The sequence below is a fragment of the Colobus angolensis genome, unplaced genomic scaffold (genome assembly GCF_000951035.1).
Source record: "Colobus angolensis palliatus isolate OR3802 unplaced genomic scaffold, Cang.pa_1.0 Scaffold86, whole genome shotgun sequence".
Lineage (NCBI taxonomy): Eukaryota > Metazoa > Chordata > Mammalia > Primates > Cercopithecidae > Colobus > Colobus angolensis.
The window spans coordinates 6,222,462-6,249,050 of NW_012122487.1; the positions used below are offsets into that span (position 1 = coordinate 6,222,462).

The window sequence follows — 26,589 nt, forward strand, 5'->3', positions numbered from 1 at the left end:
TCCCAGCACTTTGGGAGGCCAAGGCGGACAGATCACTTGAGGCCAGGAGTTCAAGACCAGCCTGGCTAAAATGGTGAAACCCCGTCTCTACCAAAAATACAAAAATTAGCTGGGGGTGGTGGCATGTGCCTGTAATCCCAGCTACTTGGTAGGCTGAGGCAGGAGAATTCCTTGAACCCAGGAGGTGGAGCTTGCAGTGACCGGAGATCGCAGCACTGCACTCCAGCCTGGAAGACAGAGAGAGATCCTGTCTCAAAACAAAAACAAAAAACAAAGAAATTAACATTACCTTTGTGATTCTTGCAACTTTCATGTTCATGTTAAAGTAATTTCCCATTGTGTGTGCCCCTAGCCGTTTTTTTTTGTTTTTTTTAAATTCAGTTAAGTAAAGCCATCACTGGTTCTTTCCTTCTAGATGTTCTCATAAAACATTGAATATAGGTTTGATAAAAAGAAGCCACTGTTACTGTTTAGACTTGAGAGAAGATTAATAAAGTCACTCTTTCTTTTTTTAAACCAAAACAAGGTAGGTAAATTGTTTGACCTTTTGTAGGCACAAGATTCATGCTCACCTCAGCTGCTTTTATTATCTGCAAATATCTTGAGTCTAAGGATTCATCATTTCCCTAACATTTTGTAAACTATCTCATCTACCATACCCCACTCAAATCCTTTTATTTTAAAATTTTTGTAGTGCATCAAGGGATTATGGCTTTTGGATATTTCCTTGATGTGTTTCTATGAAACTGAGCCCCTGATTAGGCTGTCAGCAGATACTGTATTACATTGATTGTTTTAGTTGGTAGAGACACACGTGTCAACTAGACCAGTTTCTCCCTTTTGCTGAGAAGGGTGAAGCTTTTAGATACTATTTAGTTATGGGGGATGTTTGTGCCACTGTTTAAAGTGATTTGACCCTGGGTCCTCCTCCAACCTTACATTAGAAGGCCTATTTTCCTCTCTTGTTCTAAGAGCATGTAATGAAGTCTTCAGTACACAAACTTTCTCCCTCCCTGTAGGTGAGTGGTTGTTATTATTTTTTTTTTTGTCACTGGCTCGGATATCATGTTCTTATGTGTAAACATTGGACCATATAGTACTCACAATACTTTGGCAGAAAGCAAACCGACTGAAAACTGAAGGCATGCCTTCGTGTCTTATTTGCAACTTGGACCATGATCTTGCCCCTTGAAATCTTCAGGCTGTTCTGATGAAGGCTCCTCTATGTTGAAATGCCCAGTCAAGGTGGCCAGAACCATCTGGAGAAGGTAGAGTTGTAAATATGAAGTAACATGTATAATTCTAAAGGACTCTTATAATGAGAGAGAGGCCAGTGACTGAGGCTGGCAATCAGCTTTTTCTGATTGCCAGCCTGAAAAATCTTCTGAAAATCACAAGCTTTTTCTTTCCTTACTTGAATCTGTAAAGACCCTTAAGTGCATTTTGAATTTGTTCATCTATAAGCTGTTAACCCAAATTCATGTCCCATGTTTTTAAGAGAATAAGCAATAGAATATAGGTGTTTCCAAAGAGGAAGACGTATAGAAGCAGATAGGTGTATAGTTCATTCATTCACAGATAGGCACTAGGTTAGATCCAGTAGTTGGCATGCATGCATCAACATGTTAATCGGAATTAAAGGCTGCTACATTTGGGCTTGGCTAGATCATCTATAAATTGAAACACAAAAGAGAACTGTTAACTAGGAAAGTAGTTGTCCAGGTTCCTTAAAGTTTAGATACAGGGATCCAACTAGTATTCTCCAAAATTTTTCATGAATATCAGGCTTTACTGCTGAGGAGCACTTGCCTGTTGTAAGAGGAGTGTTTCATCTCTTATAAGTATGGTAATGAAAGGAAATTAGGAGCCAGTGGGACAGTGCAGGGACTTAGGTGTAAATGATGGGTGAATCTTTTTTTTTTTTTTTTTTTTGAGATGGAGTTTTCGCTCTTGTTGTCCAGGCTGGAGTGCGGTGGCGTGATCTTGGCTCACTGCAACTTCTACCTCCCAAGTTGAAGCAATTCTTTTGCCTCAGCCTCCTGAGTAGCTGGGATTACAGGTGCCTGCCACCACGCCTGACTAATGATAGGTGAATCTTAATTGTGAAGATGAGTACGTTTATGAGTAGAGATGGCTTCATATCAGAACTTTATCTTACAAGCTACTCTTTACTTTTCCGCCTCCCTACTCCATGCCAACAGAGTTAATGTAAGCATAGTAAAGTAATGTTTCATCTTTGTGCGTGTAGTTTTCTTTTTTGGGGGTGGGAGGAGGTGAAGTTTTTACTGTCTTTTTTGGGGTGGGAGGAGGTGAAGTTTTTACTATCTTTACATCTATGTACATATGTGAGTCCAGGGAAAACAGGCAGCTTAAATTATGATATAATTTTTTACAAAGGGAAAACCTGAGTTGAAATTAATTGTTTTACTTTATTCATTTCTTTCTTTTCTTTTTTTTTTTTTTTTTGAGGCGGAGTCTCGCTCTGTTGCCGGGACTGGAGGCAGTGGCCGGATCTCAGCTCACTGCAAGCTCTGCCTCCCGGGTTTACGCCATTCTCCTGCCTCAGCCTCCCGAGTAGCTGGGACTACAGGCGCCCGCCACCTCGCCTGGCTAGTTTTTGTATTCTTAGAAGAGACGGGGTTTCACCGTGTTAGCCAGGATGAGACCAGGACGAGATCTCCTGACCTCGTGATCCGCCCGTCTCGGCCTCCCGAAGTGCTGGGATTACAGGCTTGAGCCACCGCGCCCGGCCTTACTTTATTCATTTCTTTACAGTGAGTCAAAAATTTTTTCCCCTTAACTTCACGTAGAAAATGAAACTTTACACAATAAAGTAAGGATGGCAGGTTTCACAAGGGAAAAAGGTTGCTGTCAACTTCTTTCCTCAGGAATATGGAAATGTGGGTGGATTATCTGTTCAGAAGAGGTTTCCTTTATTACTTATTTTTCCTTTTTTCATTTAAGACATCTGTTAACATTTCACACAGCCCAACAGATGTTGGAAAGCAAGTTCCATACTTTGTTCTCAAGAAAAATGACATTTCCTCAGTTGGTTCCCCCACCTCTGTGACTGATTCCAGCCTGCTGCATAATTTGCATATATTAAGTTATATACCTTAATGCCATATGAATTTGTAACTTCAGCATTATTTTTATATGGTAAAGTCTGATTTGATTAGAAACTAGTTTACATGTTGCTCTAGAATTAAGAGAGGGCAAAACATTTTAAAACTCTTCTTCAAGAATGGCAACCTGGTTCCACATACAAGATTGGATAGCCAGTTTTTAACATTTTTTTTCTATAAAATAAATGAATTACAAAAGCTTGAGTTGTTTCACCATAAGGAAGTGCTGATTGTCATGCGACGTGGAGCGTCATTTTTATTATTTTGGCAAGAACAGGGACAGTTTTGTCTTGACAAGCCATTAGATGAATACCAGCATGTGTCACATGAAAAACCACTGATCTTTAACCCAGCTCTGTACTTAACCAAGCCTTGAAAATGAATAGTGAATAAAAGAAGAGCAAAGGCAGAGCACATTGCCGATTATAGAATCTGTTAACAGTTGCTGAAGTGAACCCAGGGAATTACAGGTATTGTTCTGTGAACCAGCAGAAGTTCTAGAGATGCTTGTTAAATTATATACATAAACTACACATTTATTTTATATTTGTGCAGGATTTACATTGTTCGAGACAGAAAAAATAAAAATCCTAGAGTACTTTCTCAGTGCAGCAAATGTGTGCTTTTATCGTAAAATCATATATATTTACATCGAACTCAATGAGGTTTTTTAGCCTGCAGTTATATAACTTATTTTAAGAAAGCAATGTGCTTTTAAAGAAATGAAGTAGAAAGAAGAAAACATATGCTATATACCCTTCCCCTCAAAGAAAACACCCAAGAAACATACATGCAAAACAAAATTCTTTGCTCACTTGCGTTTTCATGTATTCATTGTGGCTGATTTTTTACACCAACATGTGATTTTTTTTTTTTTTTAGAAAATGGAGGGAAAAACCCAAAACCCACCGTAATACTCAAGTACTGAAAAGATCAGTAACATTTTAAACAGTTGGTTGTGGGAATTATTGCTTACAGAGCTAACAAGAAAGAACACACTTTTTTACTCTGCTGGTGGAATTGCATTGTGCCTCCCTATAGTCTTGTTATCCCACACTAACTGAAATGCAAATTTTTTGTAACTAATTGGATCTCATTGAGGGTGCATGCACAGTGTGTAATTATATGCAAAAAGGTTTTAAAAAGTAAAATTTCCCTGCAATTACAACTTTTAATTACTATCCAAAACATGGCACCTATAGCACAGGTTTAGAATATATATGTCTGACTTTTTTACAGATTACTCAAAAACATGAGCTATGAAATGCTTAATAAAGTGTCAGCTCGAAAGTTACAGGGAAAATGTTTAATTACAGCAATCTATAAATTGAATTTTACTATAGTTATATGAAAATAAAGATTTCTTTTTAAGTTTAGGATTTAGTGTATTAGAGTATGAAAGGCATGTTATAGTGCATTCCTTTTCTTGAAAGATTTTAAATGTTAAAACATCGTCAACATCAGAAATCACTTTCAGAGCCATTGTGTTTTTTCCCTTCAGTTCTCCAATCTATTTTACCATTGTAAAATGCTTTGGAGTTTCTTTGTGTAAGTATAGTTTTGCTTATGTGGTGTGATATGGGGAGGTAGTCATATTCCCACAATGTCTTTAACTTGGATACAGTGAAACCTAGTTTGGTGGACTCCATAATCTCCATGGTCCATCTCTCACTATCAGTAAATGTGGGAAAGCCAACAGATGGCATTTAAGTACTTTTGATTCTTTAACCTGAAATACTCAGAATCAGCAGCAAAAAGCAATTATTGTGGAAGTAATACTTGTCTTCTTCCTCCTAGTTTTAAATAATTTTCATATAAATGATTCCAGAGAGTTATTCTATAATTATCAGACTACGTAGCCAGTGGAAAAAAACTCAAAAGACGTATTTGTGCCTTGTAGGTGTATTTTTTTGTACCTGTACCTGTGTCTGTAAAACGATACAGGTGTCCCAGTTGTTAGATAGAAATTATCCTAACATCAAATATTCTACACAGTATGTTATATGTGGAAGTTCAGATCATGTATCTTGGGGATTTATAGAGGAGTCAAATGTTCTTTTCAAATAGTTATGTTAAAATGAGTGTTAGAGAAACTTAAAATCTTATTTATTATTGAGTCTGGATTAATTGTCTCTTTTTGTAACAAAGCTTGTCCTTTTTGTAAACTTGTGTTACAAAGTAGTTAAGATTTTGTTTGAGCAAATCCATTTAGCAGGTGCACTACTGTATATTTGTTATGAAAAAAATATTTTTTAAACCTTAGAAAGATATCCTGCTGTTTTTAAGGCTTGTGTTGTGGCAATAACATGTTATATTGCAGACCTGTTTGAGCCAGGGCCACCTCAGTCCTTGATATCTGAAAGAGCTCAGTTTGCCTATACTGGGTAGCATTTTGTCAGAAGACTGCTGGCTGGGCAGACTAGATTTGGATGTATTAGCTAGTCAGCCTAATAACCCTGTACAGACTGTATTGATTTTCTAGGAGAGAGTTTATGAACTAAATAAACTTGGGGTTGGTGTCTTAATAAACTGCTTCTCTCAGTCTGTCACATTTAGTTACGGAGCTGTGCAGTTTAGGGGGAAAAAAGGCTAATTCTGTTACAGATTGTTCACAGCAGGGTCTCCAAATTAGCCCTTTGTTTTGTAATGCCACCTTGCTTGGGCTCGCTTTGAGCACATTTCTCAGTTTTGCCCTAATGAGTTGCAACACTGATAATGTGGCTGATGATCTTTCATTGATTTCACTATCACTTGCTTGTCTGGTAATTGATCCGTTGCTGAGCCTCTAGTTAATTATATCGGCTTTGACATGGCCCAGTCCACGGGGAATTTCAAGTCTTGCAGAATAACAGTTTTAATAAAAGAGTCTATTACTGCAGGTGCTTGCTGCTGCATGCCAGTTGATTTTTGTGTTGTTAGTGTGTGTGTAGGGTCGGGAGTAGGATACCTGGGAAAGAAGAGGACTGCAGGACTGATAGAAAAAAGGGGTGGGGGCTAGAAAAAGAGGAAGAGGGCGTGAAGAAGGGGGAGAAAGAGACAAGGAGAGGGCGAGTGAGAGGCAAGAGAGAACACACAGGCAAAAAAACACACAGACAGAGTGATACAACAGAGCCTGAGTGGAAGGAGGAGGAAGCTTGCTATTGACAGTGTCCTTAAGCCTCCCACAAATAACAGCCATTAGTGGGAAGGTCAGGAGCTGAGCAGGCAGCTTGACTGAGGCACTGAGTGCCACTTCAGAAATCAAGAGGCTAGCAAATTTTAGAGGGAGTTTAAGTGGGTAATAGCTAGCAGTAAAGGTACAGTCACTGTTGACAATTGACTTGTAGGGGCTTTTCCTGCCCTCCCCCCAGCAAGAATATTTTTATTGACCACAGGTGGACTTAATATATTTTAAGGCAACAATTCTTTGGGTTCTTGTTTGTTTCCTCTCAGATATTGAATTTGCTTCTTTTGAGACTTTTTTGTGCTTAATGGTGGTGAACTGGAGGGAAGTTTAACAGAAAAGCTTTCAGGAGATGTCGGTTCTAGAGGGGAAGGCACATTTGTGTCAACATAGTGTACGTTTTCTCATCTTTTCTCATTGTCCACTAATGACACAGAGCTGCCATTGAAGCTCTTTTCTGTTTCTTTTGTTGTTTCAGAGAGTAAGGTTTATTGTTATTCTTGAGTTAAGAAGGAGCAAGGAGAGTAGTACATTTGTCCTCGATATTTGTAGGTGGTTGAAGATTAATGTTCCTTACATTTTAAGTTTAGGAAGGATGGCTTTTTCCTGCTGACTACTTTTATGAGATGGCATGAATTTAGCTTTCCATTTTGAAGTTACTGTTTATGTACAGTGCGTTTTGTTCAGTGCTGCTTTTCAATAAATAAGGCAGACAAATACTATCTAATAAATAGGTGAATAGTTTTAAGACTTGTTTAATTAAAAATACGACATGTTATCAAGGGCGTATTTCATCAGGCAGGAAAACGTTATAGAATTTTCCACAGAGATCTTGAATAAAAAATGGAGTTTTTATATTCACTACTTTTTGCCTGAAATGGGACAGGCTTTGTTTATCTTTTTCTTTTCTTATGATTTGAAAGGATATTGCAGATGCTTCATCTAGGAACTTTAACAATGGATTTTTTTCTACTTTTGAGCTTTAAGAAAAGGTATACTTTTTTCCTTTGCCATTCAGTTTCTCATTACTTAACATCCAGTTTAGTAATTAATAGCCTCAGGTACTAGACATTAAATAGTATATGTTTATATTTGGCAGATGTTTATTGTGCATCTTATATGTTATAAAAAACTGCTACCCTTATTTACTTACTCTTCAGAGTATAAGGTCACATCTCTATGTATGTTATTTCGGAGTTTCTATATGGTTATAAATAGCCCAGCACATACGATAGGACTTTCAGGAGCTAACATTTAGACCATAACTGAGCCAACTTTACATTCTCTTACAGCTGAATATTTTACTTTCTTCAGTGTAATTAAAAAAAATTTACGTATCACAGTTTTACAAATGTTAAAGCAAAGACTGGTGTCAGATATTATGTGTTATATCGGGAAGCATTGTTGAGAAAAATTCCCGGGGAAGGGCCCTAGCTTCTCCTCGCCCTGTGCACCGTGATTGTGGTGCTGCCTGCAGTGTGCATAAGTGTGTATCTATCTGTATATCTGGAGAGGGGTTAGTGCAGGGTGTCATTTGGTGCCTGACAGTGGAACAGTGCAGTTGACTCTTAGCTCTGCTATCCAATGACATGCAGTGGCTGAGAGTTTGAAGCTGATGGTTGGGTCTCCAGTGCTGCCTGCACACCTGACAGGCAGCTGTTAAACTGAGCAAAGGCAAGCTTGGGGAGTCACAATCTATGCATAAATGATAGGGATATCTGTGCAGAAGGTGCGAAAGAAGCTCTGACCCCCTCCCTCCCCTAAATCTCCCCCTTCCCAAATGAAATGCACAGTTCAGCCAGCTTCTTAACTACACTACACTCCTGCTACTGGCTGCCAAGAGGCTCAAAAAATCCACCTTCACTTTTCAGTCAGAAGAGGCAGAAGTGGATGTGAGAGAAAGAGAGACACAGAGAGACAGAGAGCCAAGGAGGGCAAGAGACTTGACTTTAAGAGACTCGTGTATTGACAACTCCATGCAGTTCGGAACCAGAACGACTACGGCTGAACCAGGGTTCATGGGGACATGGCAAAACGCTGATACTAACCTCTTATTCAGAATGTCCCAACAGGTAAGTTTCTTTCTTTCTTTCTTTCTTTTTTTAAAGAAACCTTGAATTGTTATGGGCACTTTTGTTTCTGGTGTTTTTCTTTCTAAATATTTTTTAAAATGTGGTCACTTCCTAGTTAGGCTCTGTTTTGTCATAACTGTGTTACTGGAATGTGCAGGGTTACTTCATGGTTTCCCTAAGGGCGTCTTAAAAGAAAAAGGGGAAAGGATACTGAAGTAAAAGAAAGCAGAGACATTTTTGAAAAGTTTCACAGTACAGCCTGGGTCAGGGGAAGACTTAATTTATTTCTTTGTTTTCTGTTAAGAATGAAAAAAGCCACCACCTAACAAATGTATCTTTCTATCAATATGAATCACTTCGTCCAAAGTGTCTGCTCTGTCGGAGTAGGTTCTGCAACCTAAAAAACAATAATAAAATCTAGGGGCCCCTCACAACAGCCCTACTGACTTCATGTGGCTGGAGGCACCTTCGTTCAGACCTGAGAAGAGAGAGGAAGGAGGCTGTGCAGGCTTGGCTGCCAGCGCCGAGGGTTGCTGGAGGAGTCGGCGTGCGTGGCGGGCTGTGCTGCTCGGTCCTTGCTCCTCGCTCCTCCTCGCCAGCCAGCCCTCTGCGCCCGCCCTTGCGTTCCCTTCACCGGCTCCGGCCCGCTCTCCCGCCCGCCCGCCGGCCCGCTGGCGCACTCACTCGGGCGCAGCCTCGGCGTCTTCCCCAGAGCCGTTCCTCTGTCCCGGCCGCGCTGGAGGCGTTCGGCTTGCTGGCTCTGCTGGGAAAGCCGACGTGGTAGCGCGAGGCCATCGGTTACTGATAATTAATCACTGGAGCCGGCGGCTCGTACCATGCGCTCCGTGATACGCGCTCTGTGCGCTGGGCTTCTCTTGCACAATTGCTGGCTTCTTGGCTCCGCGGGGGAGCGAGGGTGAGAGGAAGCGAAGGGGACACAACCCAGAAACTTTCATCTTGGATTGTGCTCAAGTGAGGGAGGGAAGTTCCCTGGTGCCTCCCTCCTAGACACGTCTTGCTTTTCCAAAGCCTCCACCAAACCCACACAAAGCAAGTTAGTTTGATATTATCCACACAGCACGAAAGTACTATTGACAAGTATACTTGGATTTTAAGTTGATGGTGGGTAAGAAGTATTGTGCCACTGATGAGGAAAAAAATACTGCAACTGCTTTTTAAAAAACAAAACAAAACAAAACCCTTTGTTTGTACGAGTTCACCAAAATTAAATACTTTGACTTAGATATTTAAAGTTGTTGATAATTAAAAAAAACAATTAGTTAGGCTATGAATTGCTACAAGTTTAGAAATACATTTGCAAGAGATAATACCTACAACCAGGGTTTTGTAGCATTTAGCTAGAGAACAGTTTTAGCACACAATTCTAGATGGGATAAGTGCATTTGAATAAGGTGTATTTTGACATATCCTGTAGAGGGACCCTGATTACTGCTGATACAGTAAGCTGGGATTTAAATGCAATCAACATAAACCCAATAAGTAACTCTTCATGTGCAATCTCCCATTCTTTCAAGTGAAAAGTTCATTTCCACATAGAGATGCTCCTTGTCACTGCAGAGTGCTATGAGAGGTATTTTCCGCCACGCATCCCTGCCTGGGTGGTTCTCTCATAGTTGGAATGCAGAGTGTTTTCGCTAACCTTAGTACCAAATAACTTGTGCCTCACTTTTAAAATTAGATGCCACCTTCAGGGTTTTCCTTGAGTTAGTGGAGGCCGTGTGTGTGTGTGTGTGTGTGTGTGTGTGTGAGAGAGAAGGGAAGATTGGCTTAGGTTTCCCTCTAGCTAGAAAAGAGTTAATAAAACCAGATAGAGATAATGATCAATTGATAAGTGGCTATTGAGCCACATAGATGGTGTTAGATTGCTTATTTGGCACTAGCCCATTTCCAAGTAGATTTGAATCTAAGGAGATTTTGTCATGGAAAACATTTTAGCTAAAAAACAAATAAAAGTAAATAATATAAATGATGGGTCAGAATTAGGAAAATTTATGATGTCTTTGATCCAGCTATCTGTGTGGATATTTTGTGTGTACCTGTGTGTGCATATTTGTGTAATTGTGAGCGTCAGTGACTATATGGAGAGAATAGAAATGTAGGAAACTAATTTATGCTTAATTGATGCTATTAAAAGTATATAATATTATGCTATTTATGAAATAGAGTAGTACAACAAAGGGAGAGAAATCACAGTTTCAAATAATGTTTATTTTTTGGTTTTGAGGTAGTTAGCAATCACTCCTACCCCCCCAACTCACCTTTTTCTGTTATGGTCACTAAATATTTGCTTCTTGTGCATTTTTGGAAAGCATGTAAGAGAGGATATGAGCTTACATGTTTTTTCTCTTCAAGATGACATTTTAGTTTGTATAAATATTACATAAACTTAAGTTCAAACTATGTAAGTGAAAGTATGTGTGCTGTTCATATTTAATATGTTTGTTTTTCTTACCTATAATTCATCAGCAATGCTGATTTAGCGTGTGTGTGTGTGTGTGTGTGTGTGTGTGAGAGAGAGAGAGAGAGAGAGAGACTTACTGAAATTATATCTCTGATCTCTCTTGAAGCCAGCCATTTCAATGAATATTACTTTCAATATATACAGTTAAGCCAGCTTTTGTTACAGGTAAAAGTTTGTCGAATTTAATCAAATATGTAGAATTCTGTATATCTCATTTCTGAGGCATCATAAAGAGGTTTCTCTAGATTATGATTATTTTATTTCTAAGTAATATTTACTTAGCTTATGAAATGAATAAAATTTATTGGGTTATATTTCTTATAAAGTTTTCTTTAATAGTATAAAAACTAATATTTTCCTGATTATTTAGACATTCGAAAAGTCTGACTAGTAGGGCTGCTATAAAAGCTTTCAAAACTGAGTTACAGATAATTTACCACCAGTACTTAACTACAGAAAAACTTGTGGGAAATGTCTCATGAATACTGAAATTTAATAATCTGGTTTTATGTGTTCTGTAAGTAAACTAGGAAATAGGGGTACAAAAATCTGTCTTTTGTTTCATATGAACAAAGTTGGATCTGCTTAAATGTATATCTTTCATTCTGTCTAACAGTAACAAACATCATAGTCTGAAGCCAATTTAGATTTAGTGGCATTAAGTATGTGCCCCTAAAGTTCAAGTTAAGACTATTTGGCTACAGTTTCCTGTGCCTGTACATTTTTTCTTCTATATTGAAGTATGATTTTCTCCAATTATTTCTATGTATATAGTTGAATATTTAAGAACCTTAAAGGGTATGACACTTGTGTAAAGGGAGTTCTTCTTTGGATCAGTTTGATCAGTGACAGGTGGAGAATGAACCTTATTTTGCCTATTTTGGTTTCACAAGGTACTGTTAAAAGCAAAAAATAAGGCTTGCTTTTCGAAGTTTTTTTTTATAAAATCACACTTGAGGCAATTTTTCTATTTGTATAAATATTCTGTGCATTTGAGAGAATAGTAAATAAAAATTCTTGTAGCTATCTAAAGGGATGTAATAGTCCAGTCTATTTAAAAATCTTTTCAGAAAGGAAACCATACAGGTAAATAGCTATAGCCCACATTTAATGTGTTACTAGTGACATTTACCTTTTGTTATTGGTGAAGTATATTTAACCTATTTCAAATAAAATGTAGATCCCTTAATAAGGTCTTTTTTCATACTTGAATGAAATACTAAGTTAGAATTATAAATGACTCTGTGCATCATTATGTAGTAATTTAGGATTCACCCGATGATGTAACAAAATTAACAACATAATTTCATTGTGAAACTGTGTCTTATTAAAGAACAACTGTCTGACATTCTCTTACAGTTGCTTTATTTAACTTCATGCAAATATTATTAGTAGTGACATTTTTCTATTGTGCATTAGATTCTCTCATTAGCATGATGTGTTAGTTATCACCAGAGAAATCATTTTCTAGATAGGTGAGGGGCAAACCAAGAAAGCTAAAAATTAAATCAACGATTTACATTAATACCAGAGCGTCTGCTCACCAGAGATATGAAAGAGTAAAAGCAAACTTTTTTACTAATATAAAAATCTAGCACCTTTCAGAGAAATGATAAATAAAATATATTATAAGAAATGTATAATAACATTGCTAGAATCCATTTAAAAGAGTGCTCAATATGAATTTTCTTCAAGAATTTTTTTTTCTATTCATATAGGCCACCAATCTCAGTTTCTGGAATCTATATTTTTAAATGAAAATGGTCTTGTTTCTACCCCCAATTTTTTTGAGGATTTATTTGCTAGTCATTTAAAAGGCATATATATAGTATTACGAGTCAGACGCCTACTTGTACATTGTGGCTTGGGTCTTCTTTATAGTTCATACAACGCATTTTTATTCCAAACTCTGTCCCACTCAGATAGACATCCCTTTTTACATAGGATGTATATTCTTATTTAATCAAAGTCCTGAGTAAAGCAGTTGATAGTTAATGGTCTTTGAAAACGACTTTCACTGCCAGGCGTCATCCATCCCTAGCTTGCTTTCTGCAGTTTTCTCCCTTTTTACTCCCTTCCTTACAGTTAGTGTGTTTGGATGATCTTGTCTTACTGAAAAAGGATTAAATTGACTAAACTTGTGGTGTTAATGCTGAAATAAATATTTATATTATTTTAAGAGGCATACAGTTTTAGCCTGTTGAATTACTAGGCTGCTACCTCCAATTTAGGCCCCTCTTAATTTGAGTGGTAATATGATATATTTGAATTATAGACATATATTCAAATATAATTCTCAGTGTATTTTCTGATAACATAACACTAAAGTAGGAATATTTGGGTATTTGTATTTGTTAAGATACAAATTGTAGCATAGAGACAGGTGCTTGGTATTGTCCTAAACTTTGAAGGTCTGTGGATAACATGCAGACAGAACATAAGAGATACTGTCTCATTTGTAATGCAGTGGGAAAGTAATAGTTTATGTATGTGGTATTCTATGTACATGTAAGCAGTGCAAATAAAGCATGCACAAACATTCTCAGATATGTATTTTGTATATGTTAAAAATCTGTGCACAAATTTGAAGTTTATTTTCAACATGATTCATTTAAATGAATTTGAACACAGTAGGTGATCATTTTGAAATTATTTAATTTTCTCACCTTTCTGACATCTGCAAACAGGTCCATTATGTTTGTGTAATTTGTAAAGCCTTTTGCTAAGGTGAGCCAAGTAACCGCAGTTGAAAAATAAATCCCTCTAAGGTGCAGATATCTTATCTATAATTGTAGGTATTTTTTATAATTATATTTATGAGTGTATATTCACATTCACTGATAAATCCAATTATTCATGCATAGCTTTATGGAAATCTGATTAATGCAGTGACAGGACAGATTTGGGCTACCACAGCAGCACATCCTCCCACTCCCATGTCAGGGTTAAGAGCCGCGGCAAATCCTCCCTAACTAATTAGATGCTGAGTAAGGCATCTCTGAGAAGTTGGGGCTGAAGCGAATGGGTCACAACCAAGGCAGGATTGCAAGGACTCCGGTGATAGTGAAAGCATTCAAGTTTGCCAGGTCGTTGTGACACAGGGAGCTGATTCCAAAGGAACAGTCCGTTACAGATAGTGAGCTGGCGTCATCCACTTGAATGAAAAACACAAATTCTAGTGCCTCCCTCTCTCTACCTTGTATGCATTACACACACTCAAAGAAAGTTGCATTGGGTGTCTGCCGTTATCTATCTGCAAAGCTTTTGAGAGGATTTTCCTTATAAACGTGAATAGCTAATGATTCTGTGCAGCTCAAGAGGTATTTTCTGAACTTGGCACTCTAGATTAGCACATATATCAAAAGGAAAGAGGAAAAGAAATTGGAATTTGCTTTTACCTTGTGTCCATAATTTGAACCATGGTGTTTGAATCAATCTAGGAATTAACTCCTTTTTCCCCAAAGCGTGCTGCCAGAGAACTTTGTGGTTGTAAAAAAAAAACAGAGTGAATTGGGTGGGTTGACTTTTTCAGTGAGAGAAATTTTCTGTGGGATTCTCTGCTTGTTATTGTCCAAAAAACATGGAATATAATGGTTCCAAGATTTCCTTTCACGTGAGGTTTGGAGCCTGGTTTGTTATGCGTGTAGAAATAATTCACCATTTGAAAATCCTCTTGTACCTTTGGTGGTACGCTTTTGTGGTCTGTTTATGGTGCTGCTCAGTGACCACCCTTCTCCAGGCCTTGGTCAGAAGATTGTTTGGGGGTCCTAGGAAATGCTGGATCTCACTACTGTCTGCCAAAGTTCATGCCATTTTTTATTTCCAGAAAAGCAACTGGCTTCTACATATTGCTGGGTGATCTTCATCTACTGAAGGACCCCAGAGACAGGGAGAAAGGGAGTCAAAGACCCTTTCAAGAAACTCTGACATTTATTTTTAAGCTTTAGAGAAATAAAGGAAAAGAGACATAATTCAGGAACAACAGCCTTTATATCCTCATATAGAAACAAAACATTGGGTAATAGAGGGAATGTTTTCCTATACGAAAAACTAGTAAAGATGTAGGAAAAATATGATGAAAAAAATCTGCTAAGCAGCTCAAAGTCTAAGAAGTTTTAAAATGTGCAGATGACATCCCAGAAATGATGTCTGGGGCCATGACATCCAGGGTCTCCACATTTCCTCCTCATTGAGCCTGACCTGTACTGCCATCTTCCTCCCCAGGTTTAAAGAAAGTTTAACGAATAGGAAAAATAAAAGTATTGATTATTTTTTAATTTGTACATTCCCCTGTAGGAAGCCTCGCAGATTTCACAGTGTGCATTCAAACCCTCAGGTGAAAAATTTATGACTGGAGTTCATTTGGGTGAAGACAGTGTGCAGTGTCATTCTGTTCAAATGCTGTATGTAGCATTTCATGCCACAAAGTGCAGAGATCAGGAGAAGAGAGGAATCTCTGTATGTTTTCTTCATTCACAGAGCTTTCTTTAATGGAAATGCTTGTGGAAAAACAACACATTACTCAAACTGGCTAGTTTAGGAACCAAATTCTCAGCTTATTAATCATCATTCCAATTAAAAAAAAGAATTGATCCTTTAACAACAAAATAATATCCTTTTGTTTTTCTTTAATTAAGCCTATCAGTTTTTCATTTCTCTCTGTAAAGAAAATGAAAATAATCTTGAACAGTAGGAAGTTACTCATTGAAACAACTGATTCTCTTGAGCATATCTGACGTCTTATTTACTCAATACTTTTGAAGTGTAATGTTATTTTGCTACTGTCTTTAGGGTTTATGTGTCATTGAGTGGTGTTGATTTATAAATCTCATTCCTATTTGGTTGGCAGAAATTTACTTAATGACCTAAATACAAGGTTATTCTGTTCCTATTTCCTTTCTCATAGAGGTAGTTTCTTTCTCACTTTATTCTCTTTTCTTCTCATCTCTCGTATTCTGAATTCCTCCTTACTTTCATTGGCTCTTTTTGCCCTAATAGAAGAGAATCAAAATGCACCTGAAACGTAGAAGTAATTGAATAAATACCCTTTTGCCAATACGTCATTCTAGCAGAGGAATGAGAGAGAGGTGCCACCCTCAGGTGTGGTCCTCTGTGAGTGCTGACAGGACTGTCCCGAGTGTTGCTGTAGAAGGGTTCTTTAAGTAAGGGCATGATAAAAACGTGTAACCAGGGACCCCGGCTTATCATTCAGAGGTGCTGAAAGGCAGCTCAATTTGATCCTTAGCCTGTATAAGAAAGTACTTAGATGAAGAGAGATTTTGCTTTCCTTTTTTCTTCTTTTAAAAACGTAATTCTTGGATTTATTATTTTGTGCAGTTAGACTTCTACACGAGTTTATTTCCCTAGAAGAAGGAACAGATACCAAGGGCAGTGCAGTAGGTTGAAGGGATGACTCTTTCAGACAAACTGCAGCTAATAAGAGTTAACGGAAACATTTAAAAAAGGAATTGAAATGATGGTAGGGCCAATATTAATGGATGGTATTATGAAATTAAAATTTAAAGCATGCAGTATACATAACATATGAGGAGGATTCACTCCTGTTTTGTATTTAATAAATTTTAACCCATTGTCTCACAAGGCATAGAGATTGTTAAAATTGACAAGACTGAAACATCTTCTGTATGGGAAAGATATAGCTTTCAGTATTGTACCTGCTGTGCCTTTTTGAGACTGTCATGAATTTTTCAACTTTGTTAAGGTGTCTTTTAGTGGCTATTGGTTCTCTAGACAGTTGTTCAGAACTCACATTTTATGATTGGAGTGCCTGAACTGGGTTTCTGAAAAGAAAGATAGCAGGTTAGTGAATGTTTTACATGGCAACAAATAATTGCTTTCAGCTGGCTTAACATAATAACAAAACTAATATTAAAATGAGAATCTCCATTAGAGGGATTTAATAATTTTTTTTCCCTTTCCATTAACATTTAAATCAAGAAGGATTTCATTGGTTTAAATCATTAGGATGGCTATTTGGGACACCTGATCAGGCATAGATAAAGAAAACTGCCCACTACTGTGCCCTCTGCCAGTGCTGGAGCTCAGTGGACATGGCTGGGATGTCACTTGCAAGATATGGGGTGTAATTATACACTGAGCATATTCATGAGAGTGTCCCTGAGTGGGAATGCCTGCAAACATTCTCTTTGTTGACCTCATGCCAGAACCTAACTTGAAGTCAGCGGGGTTAGCTGCTGTTTAATATTGCTTTTCTTTTATTCTTTCTTTTTTAGATATAAATATTAGAGTACCAGAAAGAACCAAAACCAAAGTCTGGCTGTAAACTTTGTGGAAGGACTTATTGTCTTGCTCTGGGAAGTACTAAAAATCCCATATTGCCACGTTCGGTAGTGCATTTATATGTAATGTGTAGACATGCAGAAAATGTATGCCTGCTCCATTGGTTGGCGGTGACAATTAGGTGATTTAATTCTATGTAGGTTGAGGATTTGCTAATGGCTGCCTCAGAGGCAATGAGTGTGTATGGATGGCTTTCCCCAAAGAGGCATTCCCCATACTAAGAATCTTGTAATTATTCCTTATACTATGCTATATAGCCTTTTTTCTTTCTTGACTGTAGCTTTTTGGTGAAACTCAGTGTCATTCATTGGAAAATAGCACAATTGTTTCTTATTTTGTGAATAGCCATTTTCAACAAGTGGGAGACTACAGCTGACTTCAAATAAATTGGAATTACGCTAGGATAGAGACACCAGGATGATTCTCTCTGACTCAAATTTCAGATATCTCATAATTTCCCTTTCTAGCCACTTTTCTTTGTTCTCTTGGACAACTTTGGAAAGTAATCATGGGACTGAATAGAGCTTAAAATATGTTACCAGTACTGTTATTACTAAGTATTGCTCATTGTGGAGAACGGTTTTTTCATTTTTACTTTATTTTTGTCATGTATTGTAATGTAAGTAGGAAGGGATAAGAAGAATTCAGAGTCCAACATCTGGGAGAGCTTGTTTCAGTAGCCAGCCGGGAAGCCAGAAAACTGGCCTCATACAGGTGAGATGTGTTATGGGAATAAGGGCCTTGTGCATTTAATGAACCCCGCCTGCTTGTCAACTTGGTTTTTTATGCACCATTGTTGTTCAAATAAGAAAAAGAGAGTGTTCACAGCCTGTGGTGAGATTAGAGTAATGAAAATGAAGTGTTAATCTGTTGATAGGAAGCACATCCCATATCCTGCATCCCGGGCCACATTCATGCGTGTATAATATATTCCAGGTTTTCTCATGACCAGAAAAGCTTGGATATTCATTATATTGAAAACATCCTTTTAGTAAAAGTGAGAAGTTGGTTGTTTTAACTTGTGTAAATAGTTATTTTAAATAATTTCTTCATAAACCAACTGCTGCTTGCCTTCTGAGTATTCTGATAATCACTGTTCCTGTATGTGCCAGCAGTCCTGTACTTTTGATCTTTTAAATTTTTTTTACAACTGCAGAATGCCGAAATGAGCTTCAGTATAAGCCTACTTTGAGATATTCTTTTCTAGAAAGCAATGATTAATAGAAGGAGTTAAGTGACAGTAATACTTTTCTCTCCATAAAACACAGATTAACTAAAACATCTATTATCTCACACTTTATTTTTCATCTTAAAACAATAAAGTACAAACAAAAATTTGTAAATTGTGAGTCTTCCAGAACTGCTTTACATATTTGCAGTCAGCTACTATGATGTGAACCTGAGGAGACTAGCTTAAAGCTTTGGTCATCATGGGAGGGAATTTTGTATTTCATAAAATTCCCTTTCTGAGATGGTATAAAAGGTAAATCAACATGAATGTAATGAAGTATATGCTTTTCCTAGAATGTGTGTTTTAATTTTTGTTTTTTTTTAAATCATTTTACTCAGTAATTATTTGAGAAATTTCCATTTTTTTTTTTCCCCTAAAGCTATACACTTATAAAAAGAAAGTTTAGTCTTGGATTACAACAAGGCATTTTAAAGAAAGGAATGTGAACACTGGTTCAGTGCCCTTTCTATGCAAGCCATCCTATAAGATCATATCTTTTTTTTTTTTTTTTTTGAGACGGAGTCTCGCTCTGTCGCCCAGGCTGGAGTGCAGTGGCCGGATCTCAGCTCACTGCAAGCTCCGCCTCCCGGGTTTACGCCATTCTCCTGCCTCAGCCTCCTGAGTAGCTGGGACTACAGGCACCCGCTACCGTGTCCGGCTAGTTTTTTGTATTTTTTAGTAGAGACGGGGTTTCACCGTTAGCCAGGATGGTCTCGATCTCCTGACCTCATGATCCGCCCGTCTCGGCCTCCCAAAGTGCTGGGATTACAGGCTTGAGCCACCGCGCCCGGCCAAGATCATATCTTTAAGATGCATCCTAAGAAATGGTTTGAAGAAAAGTGTGAAAGGGGTGGGGAGAGATAAATTAACAACTGTGTTCCAGGTGTCTATTTCTAATTGCTCAAATTTCAGTCACAATGGAAATTAAGGAAAAATGTTTCCCATAAGAAATATACTGTCATTCAGGCCTAGGACTACCTTTATGGAGTTCATGTTTACAGTATTTTTTTTTTTTTTTCTGTTCACCAAGGAGTTAAGGAATGCTACAGTATGATCATTGTGATTTTGTGAACTATTTGCTTAAAGTTGTGCAAGTTGCTAAGAATCAAGAGAATTTGGGGATTAAAGTCCAATTGTGAAGTAAATTTGGCGTATGTTCAGGGATTACATTCTTTAGGTAAAAATGGAAGAAAAATACTTCCTTTCGGAAGGAAACACCTTAAAAATAATCTTTCAAGCATGTGGTCCAATGATGAAACATAATGTAAAAACACTATACCACAATTGATCTAAATTAGTTGGCATATGACTGGTCATAGCCTACTTACTACAATTTACATGATATGTAAGCATTTCTGTATTGTGGTAATACATCAGAGATAGCCTGTTTTTAATATAGTTGGATGAAATGAAAAGGCCATTTCTTCCCCCTGCTAAATAGGGTATTTTTAATTTGTTTTTAAAATCCATTAATAGGTAGAAATGCTGTGTCGCTGTGATTGACTGGGAATAATGAAATGTAAAAGGTATTCTCCTTGCAATTGCTTTCATTAAAAAAAAGTAGATATAAAGAAGTGAATGGTGACTGTGTCATAGACATCTGCTTTTAGGTAATAACCATTTGTAAAGAAATATGCCATGACTTTTTGGGTCATTTGAACCCATAATAATGTCTCTTTAGTGTAAGTATAAATGTCAGATGGTAGCATACATGTGGAGTCAGTAAAGATGAATATTTGCTGTGATAATATTCATGCATCTTAAATGTTGACTTTTAAAATTTACCTTGAAGACATGTCCTATTTTCATATTACATTTTCACGTAAGTACATGATAGCTCTAGAAAGGAAGTGTGGAAGTGTTAACATGTGAAGGAACAAAATCTGAGTAATACTTTGACATGAGCATCTATTTTGGGCTTCAGAGAAATAGGTGGCTGATTGAAAACCAATGTAAAGATCGCTGAACCACTCTGTAAGGCTAGGTCATCAGTTCTGGATTTACTGTTTTTAAAAATGTTTAATTATGAAAATGAGTTTCCTTTGGTTTGCACGAATGTTTCATTGAAGTGAAACTTGCTACCCATTGTCTTATATTCTGTAAACTTGTGAAATATGTATTTTTAAATCTCTGTTCTGAGAACATCCTCTTTTTTTCCCCACAAACTCTAGAGTAGTATGACATTTTAAGGAGTGGGAGTTGCCTAAAAGGGCCATGTGGAGGTAACAAAAATTAAACAAGTACAGTGAGTCTAGTGGGGACTGTGGTGGGCCAGAAAGCTCATGTCTCGACCACAGTGAGGTAGCTGCTCCTTGTTTCCAGCCAATTGTTGCCAGGTGGGAATGTAGGCCCAGTTTGCCAGATCCACTGCTGCTGCTTTGTAATGATAAGCCGGAAATCCAGATTTTTATGTGAAATCTCCTGATTTTGAAATCTTGGCAACCTATTCAAATATTTTAAAAACTGTGTGGTCCAAACAAAACTCATCTGCAGGCTATATTCAGCCCTCTGGCTGCCAGATAGAAACCTCTGTTTTAGATAATATTTTAATGGATGAAGATAATAGTTTCATTGCATGTGATCATTCATCTTGGGAATTCCCCACTGGGATGAACTAAATTCTTCATTGTTTTCCTCTGTAATTAGAAAAAAAGTTTAGTAAATATATTTCTGGTGCTGATAGTTTTGATGTATAACTTTTCTCCTTATGACCCACATTTAAAGAAAAATCAACTGTGTGGGCAAAACAAAAAAATAGTCAAAAAATTTAAATAAAAGTAGACGCGTAAGGATTTTAAAATAATAAAAGATTTCTGAATTCTGAAAATAATCTCATGATTTGTGTAAGTAATTGATGTAGATGAAAAGCTGAACTCAACTATAAAAAGCTTTTCATCTCACCTTAAAGCGGTAGATTCTTGGCCCTGAATCTTTGTGGGATTGCTATAATTTACCAAGCAATTGATTATGATGTCACAAGGAGGAGATGGACCACCAGGGGGAAAACTTCCCCCTACTAATTCGTGCAAGGCCAATATTTTATACCTGCTTCAAGAAAACATTATTTATATTGTATAAGATGAGGTTTAAAATGACTGTCTATATTTTTTGAAGGGGCTCTTTAAAGAAATAATCTATTCATAATTGAAATTCTCCAGGCAAATCAGATATGAACATTTTCAGCAGAACAGGTAATTAATTGGTTTGAATTTCAAATTGAAGGTCATCCTGTTATTGATTTTCGTGGGAAAAGGAAACAAGAACATCTTGTTAAATGATCTGCACATGGGGCCTAGGTGTATCTAGGCTCTTTCTAGGGTCTTGATGAACAGCATCACTGAACAGTGTCAGAAGCCAATCAGAAGGGAGCCCTTTCTGTTGTAAACATAGCAAGTTGTTGGTTTGTTTCCAAAACTGCAGAGAAGAACTGAACTGGAGAAAAGACCAGAGATTAACAGTTTGTGTTAGAGTAAGTCAGATATTTCAAATCAAGTGCTGGTGCAGCTTGTAAGGAAACATCTATAAATGTGTCAGAATGATGCTGGTATGCCATGTTTAAGAAGTTCAGCGTCAACACAGCTGTGACTTAATGTTTTCAGAAACCTTTCAACTGGGAATTAGATAAAGTATCTACTGGGTAGCACTGAAGTAAAAGAGGTAGCGAAGAATGGAGGATAAAAGAATATACCTCTTTAGATGCTGTTAATTTTTGTAAAATAACGTTTGTGCTTTATCTTTGCTAGATAGTTTTATTGTTACACATGTTAGGCTATTTCAAAGCATTCATTTCTCTCCTCTGCCGTGTTTAAACTTTTTAAGAATGGTGTAATGTAAAGGTAACACAGACGAAGTGGGTGGCAGACATTCTGCCTTTCTAAAGTAAACTGAAATTAGTATTTTTTTGGTGGTTGGGGGGAGACAAGGTGTGGTTCTGTGGCCCAGACCGGAGCACAGTGGTAAGATCTGGGCTCATGGCTAGCCTCCACCTCTGCCACCCAGGGGCAAGCAATCCCCTTACCTCAGTCTCCTGAGTACCTGGAATATAGATACATGCCACCATGTCTAGGTGATTTTTGTATTTTTTGTGTAGATAAGAGTTTTGCCATATTGCCCAGGCTGGGCTCGAACTCCTGAGCTCAAGCGATCTGCCTACCTCGGCCTCCTGCTGGGATTAGAAGCAGGAGGGCACCACGCCCAGCTAAAACTGAGTAAGTATTTTAACTTTAGCTGCACTAACTAGGTTGGAAACTTAATACAGCTTATTCTTATGGTTCAAAGTAAACTTCTTGATTAAAAAAAAAAGGGTCGTGGGGGAAGTCTTCCATTCTAAATACCCCGGAGCTGTTAGTGCAGTTATTTCTAAGTTGACATACTTTTGTATAGGCATGACAGTGGCACCAACCATCTACATTAAGCCTTAACATTCCACAGAGCCATTTCAAGTTTATTATGAGCTTCAAAGCCTGCACATCCCTAAGAGAATATCAAGTTTAAGCATGTCACTTTGCCATAGTCACAGTTAACTTTCTTGAAAAAAAAAAAAAAAGTGCCTTTTCCTAGGCTGGTTTTCTACAGATTATCCTTGAAAATTTCCCAGTTCAGTACAGTCATTTTTCTTACCCATTGTTTCTGTGCCCTTGAGTTCTGTAGATTTATCCTGTTGGCGATGGTTGGAAACTACCTCCAAATTAAAGTAGTATCGGTCACAGTTTGTTTAAAGGTCTATGACTGTTAATATCCCTTTGCAGCTTTATTCCTAGAGCTCAAGACATTGATCCCATTTTACCCATTTCCACTTGGGTTTCCATTGCAGTCCTTAGAAAAATGTAGCTGGGGAGAAAAGGAACATGTAAAACATGTGAAATTGCTAATGCTGTCCTAGTACATGAGAATTTCCCACCATGGAATCTCCGTGGGGAAGACCATGGGCCTGCTCAGCCTGATCTTAGGTACACTGTTTCTCTTCTTAGGGAAAGGAATTCCCCATTTCCTGAATGTGAAACGCCTACCCTTTTGGAGCCTCCTAGTCTTTAGTTCCTACCTCAGTTAATAAACCATCCCTGTCTATGCCTTGCATCTCAGAGATGGAATTTGACGGACTAGTCAGCATTGCAAAGGTCACCCTAAAGCTATTGGCAGAATACACTGCCCTTTGTTGCTCAGTGATGATAATGCTACTGTAGCAGTTAACTGGATGTATTAGACTGAGCTACTTTTCCAGAATACCAAATTATCTATTTATTTCTTTTAAACACCTGATAAAATGCCCATTCACAAGCTGTCTCAAGTGTATTTTCAAAAGGGATCTTAATGATAGTGAAATATCACTGCTTTGGCCTCAGAAGAGATAGTCTGTGCAGTATGTGTGTCCGTTGTGTTGCTTTGCTTCCATGAAAATACTTCTAAAATTTATACTCATCTTTTAGTGTTTCTGTTGTCTGAAACTAATCATGTTTCAACAAGTTTGAAAATGCAAGGTGTTCAAAAACAGTTTTATTTACATTTTGTCTTGTGTTAGTGCAATAGTACTCTAAGATGTTATGAATTGCTTTGTTTTTGGAAAAAATCTTATAAAACTTCGTTTCCTTTCCCATTATTTCCCACAACTATAAAATGTGGAAAAAACATTTTTGGCTTTAGGTTATAACTTTACACGTAGTGTAAAAATGGATTTCACTATGTTTTTATATCTTTAAATCTACTCACAATTTGCTTACTGAAATTATATTCAGTATTTATTACTGCTTAAAGTATATTCAGAATTATAGAAGAACAATTAACAAGTGATCATGCTACTTGAAGCAGGGGAGCTATACTTGAAATACTTTTGTGTTTTGCATGTGTAAACTGATTTTGTGACACCACAGTGCAACCTTGATATAATTTTTTGTACACAGGTAACATTTTTGTCTTGGTTCTCACCTAAATAAAACTGACTAATGATCCAAAGTGCTAAGGTGTTTGTGACTTCCACTAGTTATTTTCACTTATGCATATATTTTGTACTAATTACACTCCTAAATGATTTGCCACATGCTCTTCTATCCTGTAGTTCTGTTTTGTCCTAATCAGATTGGGTGAGCGATTAGGGATTTAAAATCACTACTTCTTTGGTCCCAAAATGAGTAAGTGAAGACTCAGATAAATACCTTTAATTTACCTTTTAGTATTTTTGAATAAAGCAGACTCTGTCCTGCCTTCCTTTCATGGATGTATTCATTATTTCTTACTGAGCTAGACAAGCGCATCTAAAGTAGAATATATTCCTTTTCTCCAGAATAATAGAATGAAATCAGTGATCAAGTAATTTTTCATTTCAGCAATCAATGGAAACAAAACAAAATGAGTTAGGATAGAATAGTTTGCATTAAGCTCAGACATCGAACAATATTTGAAAACAAAGTATCACTATAGTTTTGTGCTGTAGGTTTTTCCTGACCTAAGTGATTGTTGAAAGGACTTTCACTAACTTAGAGGTATATTTATCTTAGAACAATAATCACTTCATTCTGTTCTCTTTTTTTCCTAGTTGCCCCATTCTCCAGACCTTTCAAAAACTTTTTAAGTGGATGTAAATTCCGTTTTAATTAGAGCAGTGCAGTCTAATGCTGCAACTAGCCAGGAATGGAAGAAACATGCTGGAAGTTAATACAACCCAAATCAACCATAGCCAGATAATTCCCCTGATCTTTGTAACAACCCCCCTTCCCACCTCCACAATTAAATGACCCTGTTGTTCTGTAGTTTCGACAAGACATTTAAGGTTCATTTAAAAAAATGATCATCCTTTACAGGATTCTTTGCTCTTGCGTTTCTCTTTCTTTCTTCCCCTTGCCACACAGCTGTCACTGGTATAGGAGAAAGATTGGGGGGAGGGGAGGAGGAGGAAGCCCTGCTCAAATCGTGTCACGTAGCACTAATTCATCTGCTCTCATTAGAGGGAGCGAGGGACAGCAGTGATGGCCAAGAGCTGCACTCCACACATGACACGCGAACAGTTTGGGGAATAGAAAATTGCTTTCTCAGGAAGCCCAGCCAATTAAGGACTTGACCATATTGAATGTCAAGTGTTAATTTAGGTTTTTCTTCATTTTCCCAGTAGTAATGCGGGTCCTGTGATGAGCAAATACATGTCAAGTAAAAGTTGATTGCATGAAGGACCCGGGTATTATATGTCACTGACAAGTCACAAATGTACTGAAGTCTTTTAACCCCTTAGGTGAGTTGGGAGGGGGAGGGGAGAATGGGATTAATGGTACCATAATGATAAGAATAGATAGTTTATGTAGGGGTAGGTTGAATGGGACAGACAGGAATGGTAATTCATGCAAAAACTTGGGGATAGGACAAATCCTACTCTGAGGGCATAAATAGAGACCCTTGAAAAGCACACGTGCATATATATAAAATTCCCATTGCAAACACACTGCTCAGAATGTATGTTCAGTCTCCTCAGATTTTATGAAAAAGGAAAATAGTGTACTCTATGGTCATGAACCAGAAAATTCCTTATTAATTATCTCATTTGAAAGAACGATAACGTTCATTAAATAATCACACTGTTTTGGATATTTTAGCCCTTTGACTCAATGCCACTGTAATGTTTCTGGCTCTTTACCTCTAATTTCAGTCTCTAATATTTATTTTCAAAATGGACTCAGTGTGATGCATGTCATTGGAAAGATGCAAAACGTTAAGACTGAAAGAATGTTTGTTTTCTGTCTTGAGTATCTTTGTAAGGTGTTGTTTAACCAATAGAAACTGGTGGAAGGTCCATCATTGTCATTCATTTCTTTTTGTGCCCAGGTGTAGGAGGGAAGAGATTCAAGCTTCAGCAAGTGAAGTAACTTTTTTTTTTTAAAAACTAAAGGTTGAACGTTGCCCGTCATGTTTAGCATCTCATTTCCATTCATCAGCATTCATTTACATATGAATGTCTTGAAAATAAGAGAATGTCTGTTTCTGTTGCAATTGTACATGTAGCAAATAAAAATGCCCTCAGTTTACAATACTGCTGTGTGTAGTCTGGGCAGTCTTAGAAGTTATTCAAAATTGGGCCTTTTTTCCCTTTTTACCTATAACCACTTTTCCCCTTCATATCTTTGAAGGCGTAATCTTAATTAAAACACTTTCTTGAAATGTACTCTCTTCTATTTATTCCAAAATTTTAACGCACTTGCCTTTGTATGTTGACA

At 37.4% G+C, this 26,589-nt stretch overlaps 1 protein-coding gene across 2 annotated transcripts in view; it reads left to right on the plus strand.

The window, feature by feature from the left end:
- The window catches only part of BNC2 (basonuclin 2), a 443,555-nt gene that overhangs the window by 118,104 nt on the left and 298,862 nt on the right, over positions 1–26,589 (plus strand). Inside the window, exon 3 of one of the 2 annotated variants that reach the window (XM_011930373.1) lies at positions 8,160–8,360. The exons of the other annotated variant lie outside the window; for it this stretch is intronic. Coding sequence (XP_011785763.1) covers positions 8,160–8,360 — 201 coding nt within the window. The remainder of the gene's footprint in view (positions 1–8,159; positions 8,361–26,589) is intronic. 2 annotated transcript variants of the gene reach the window in all.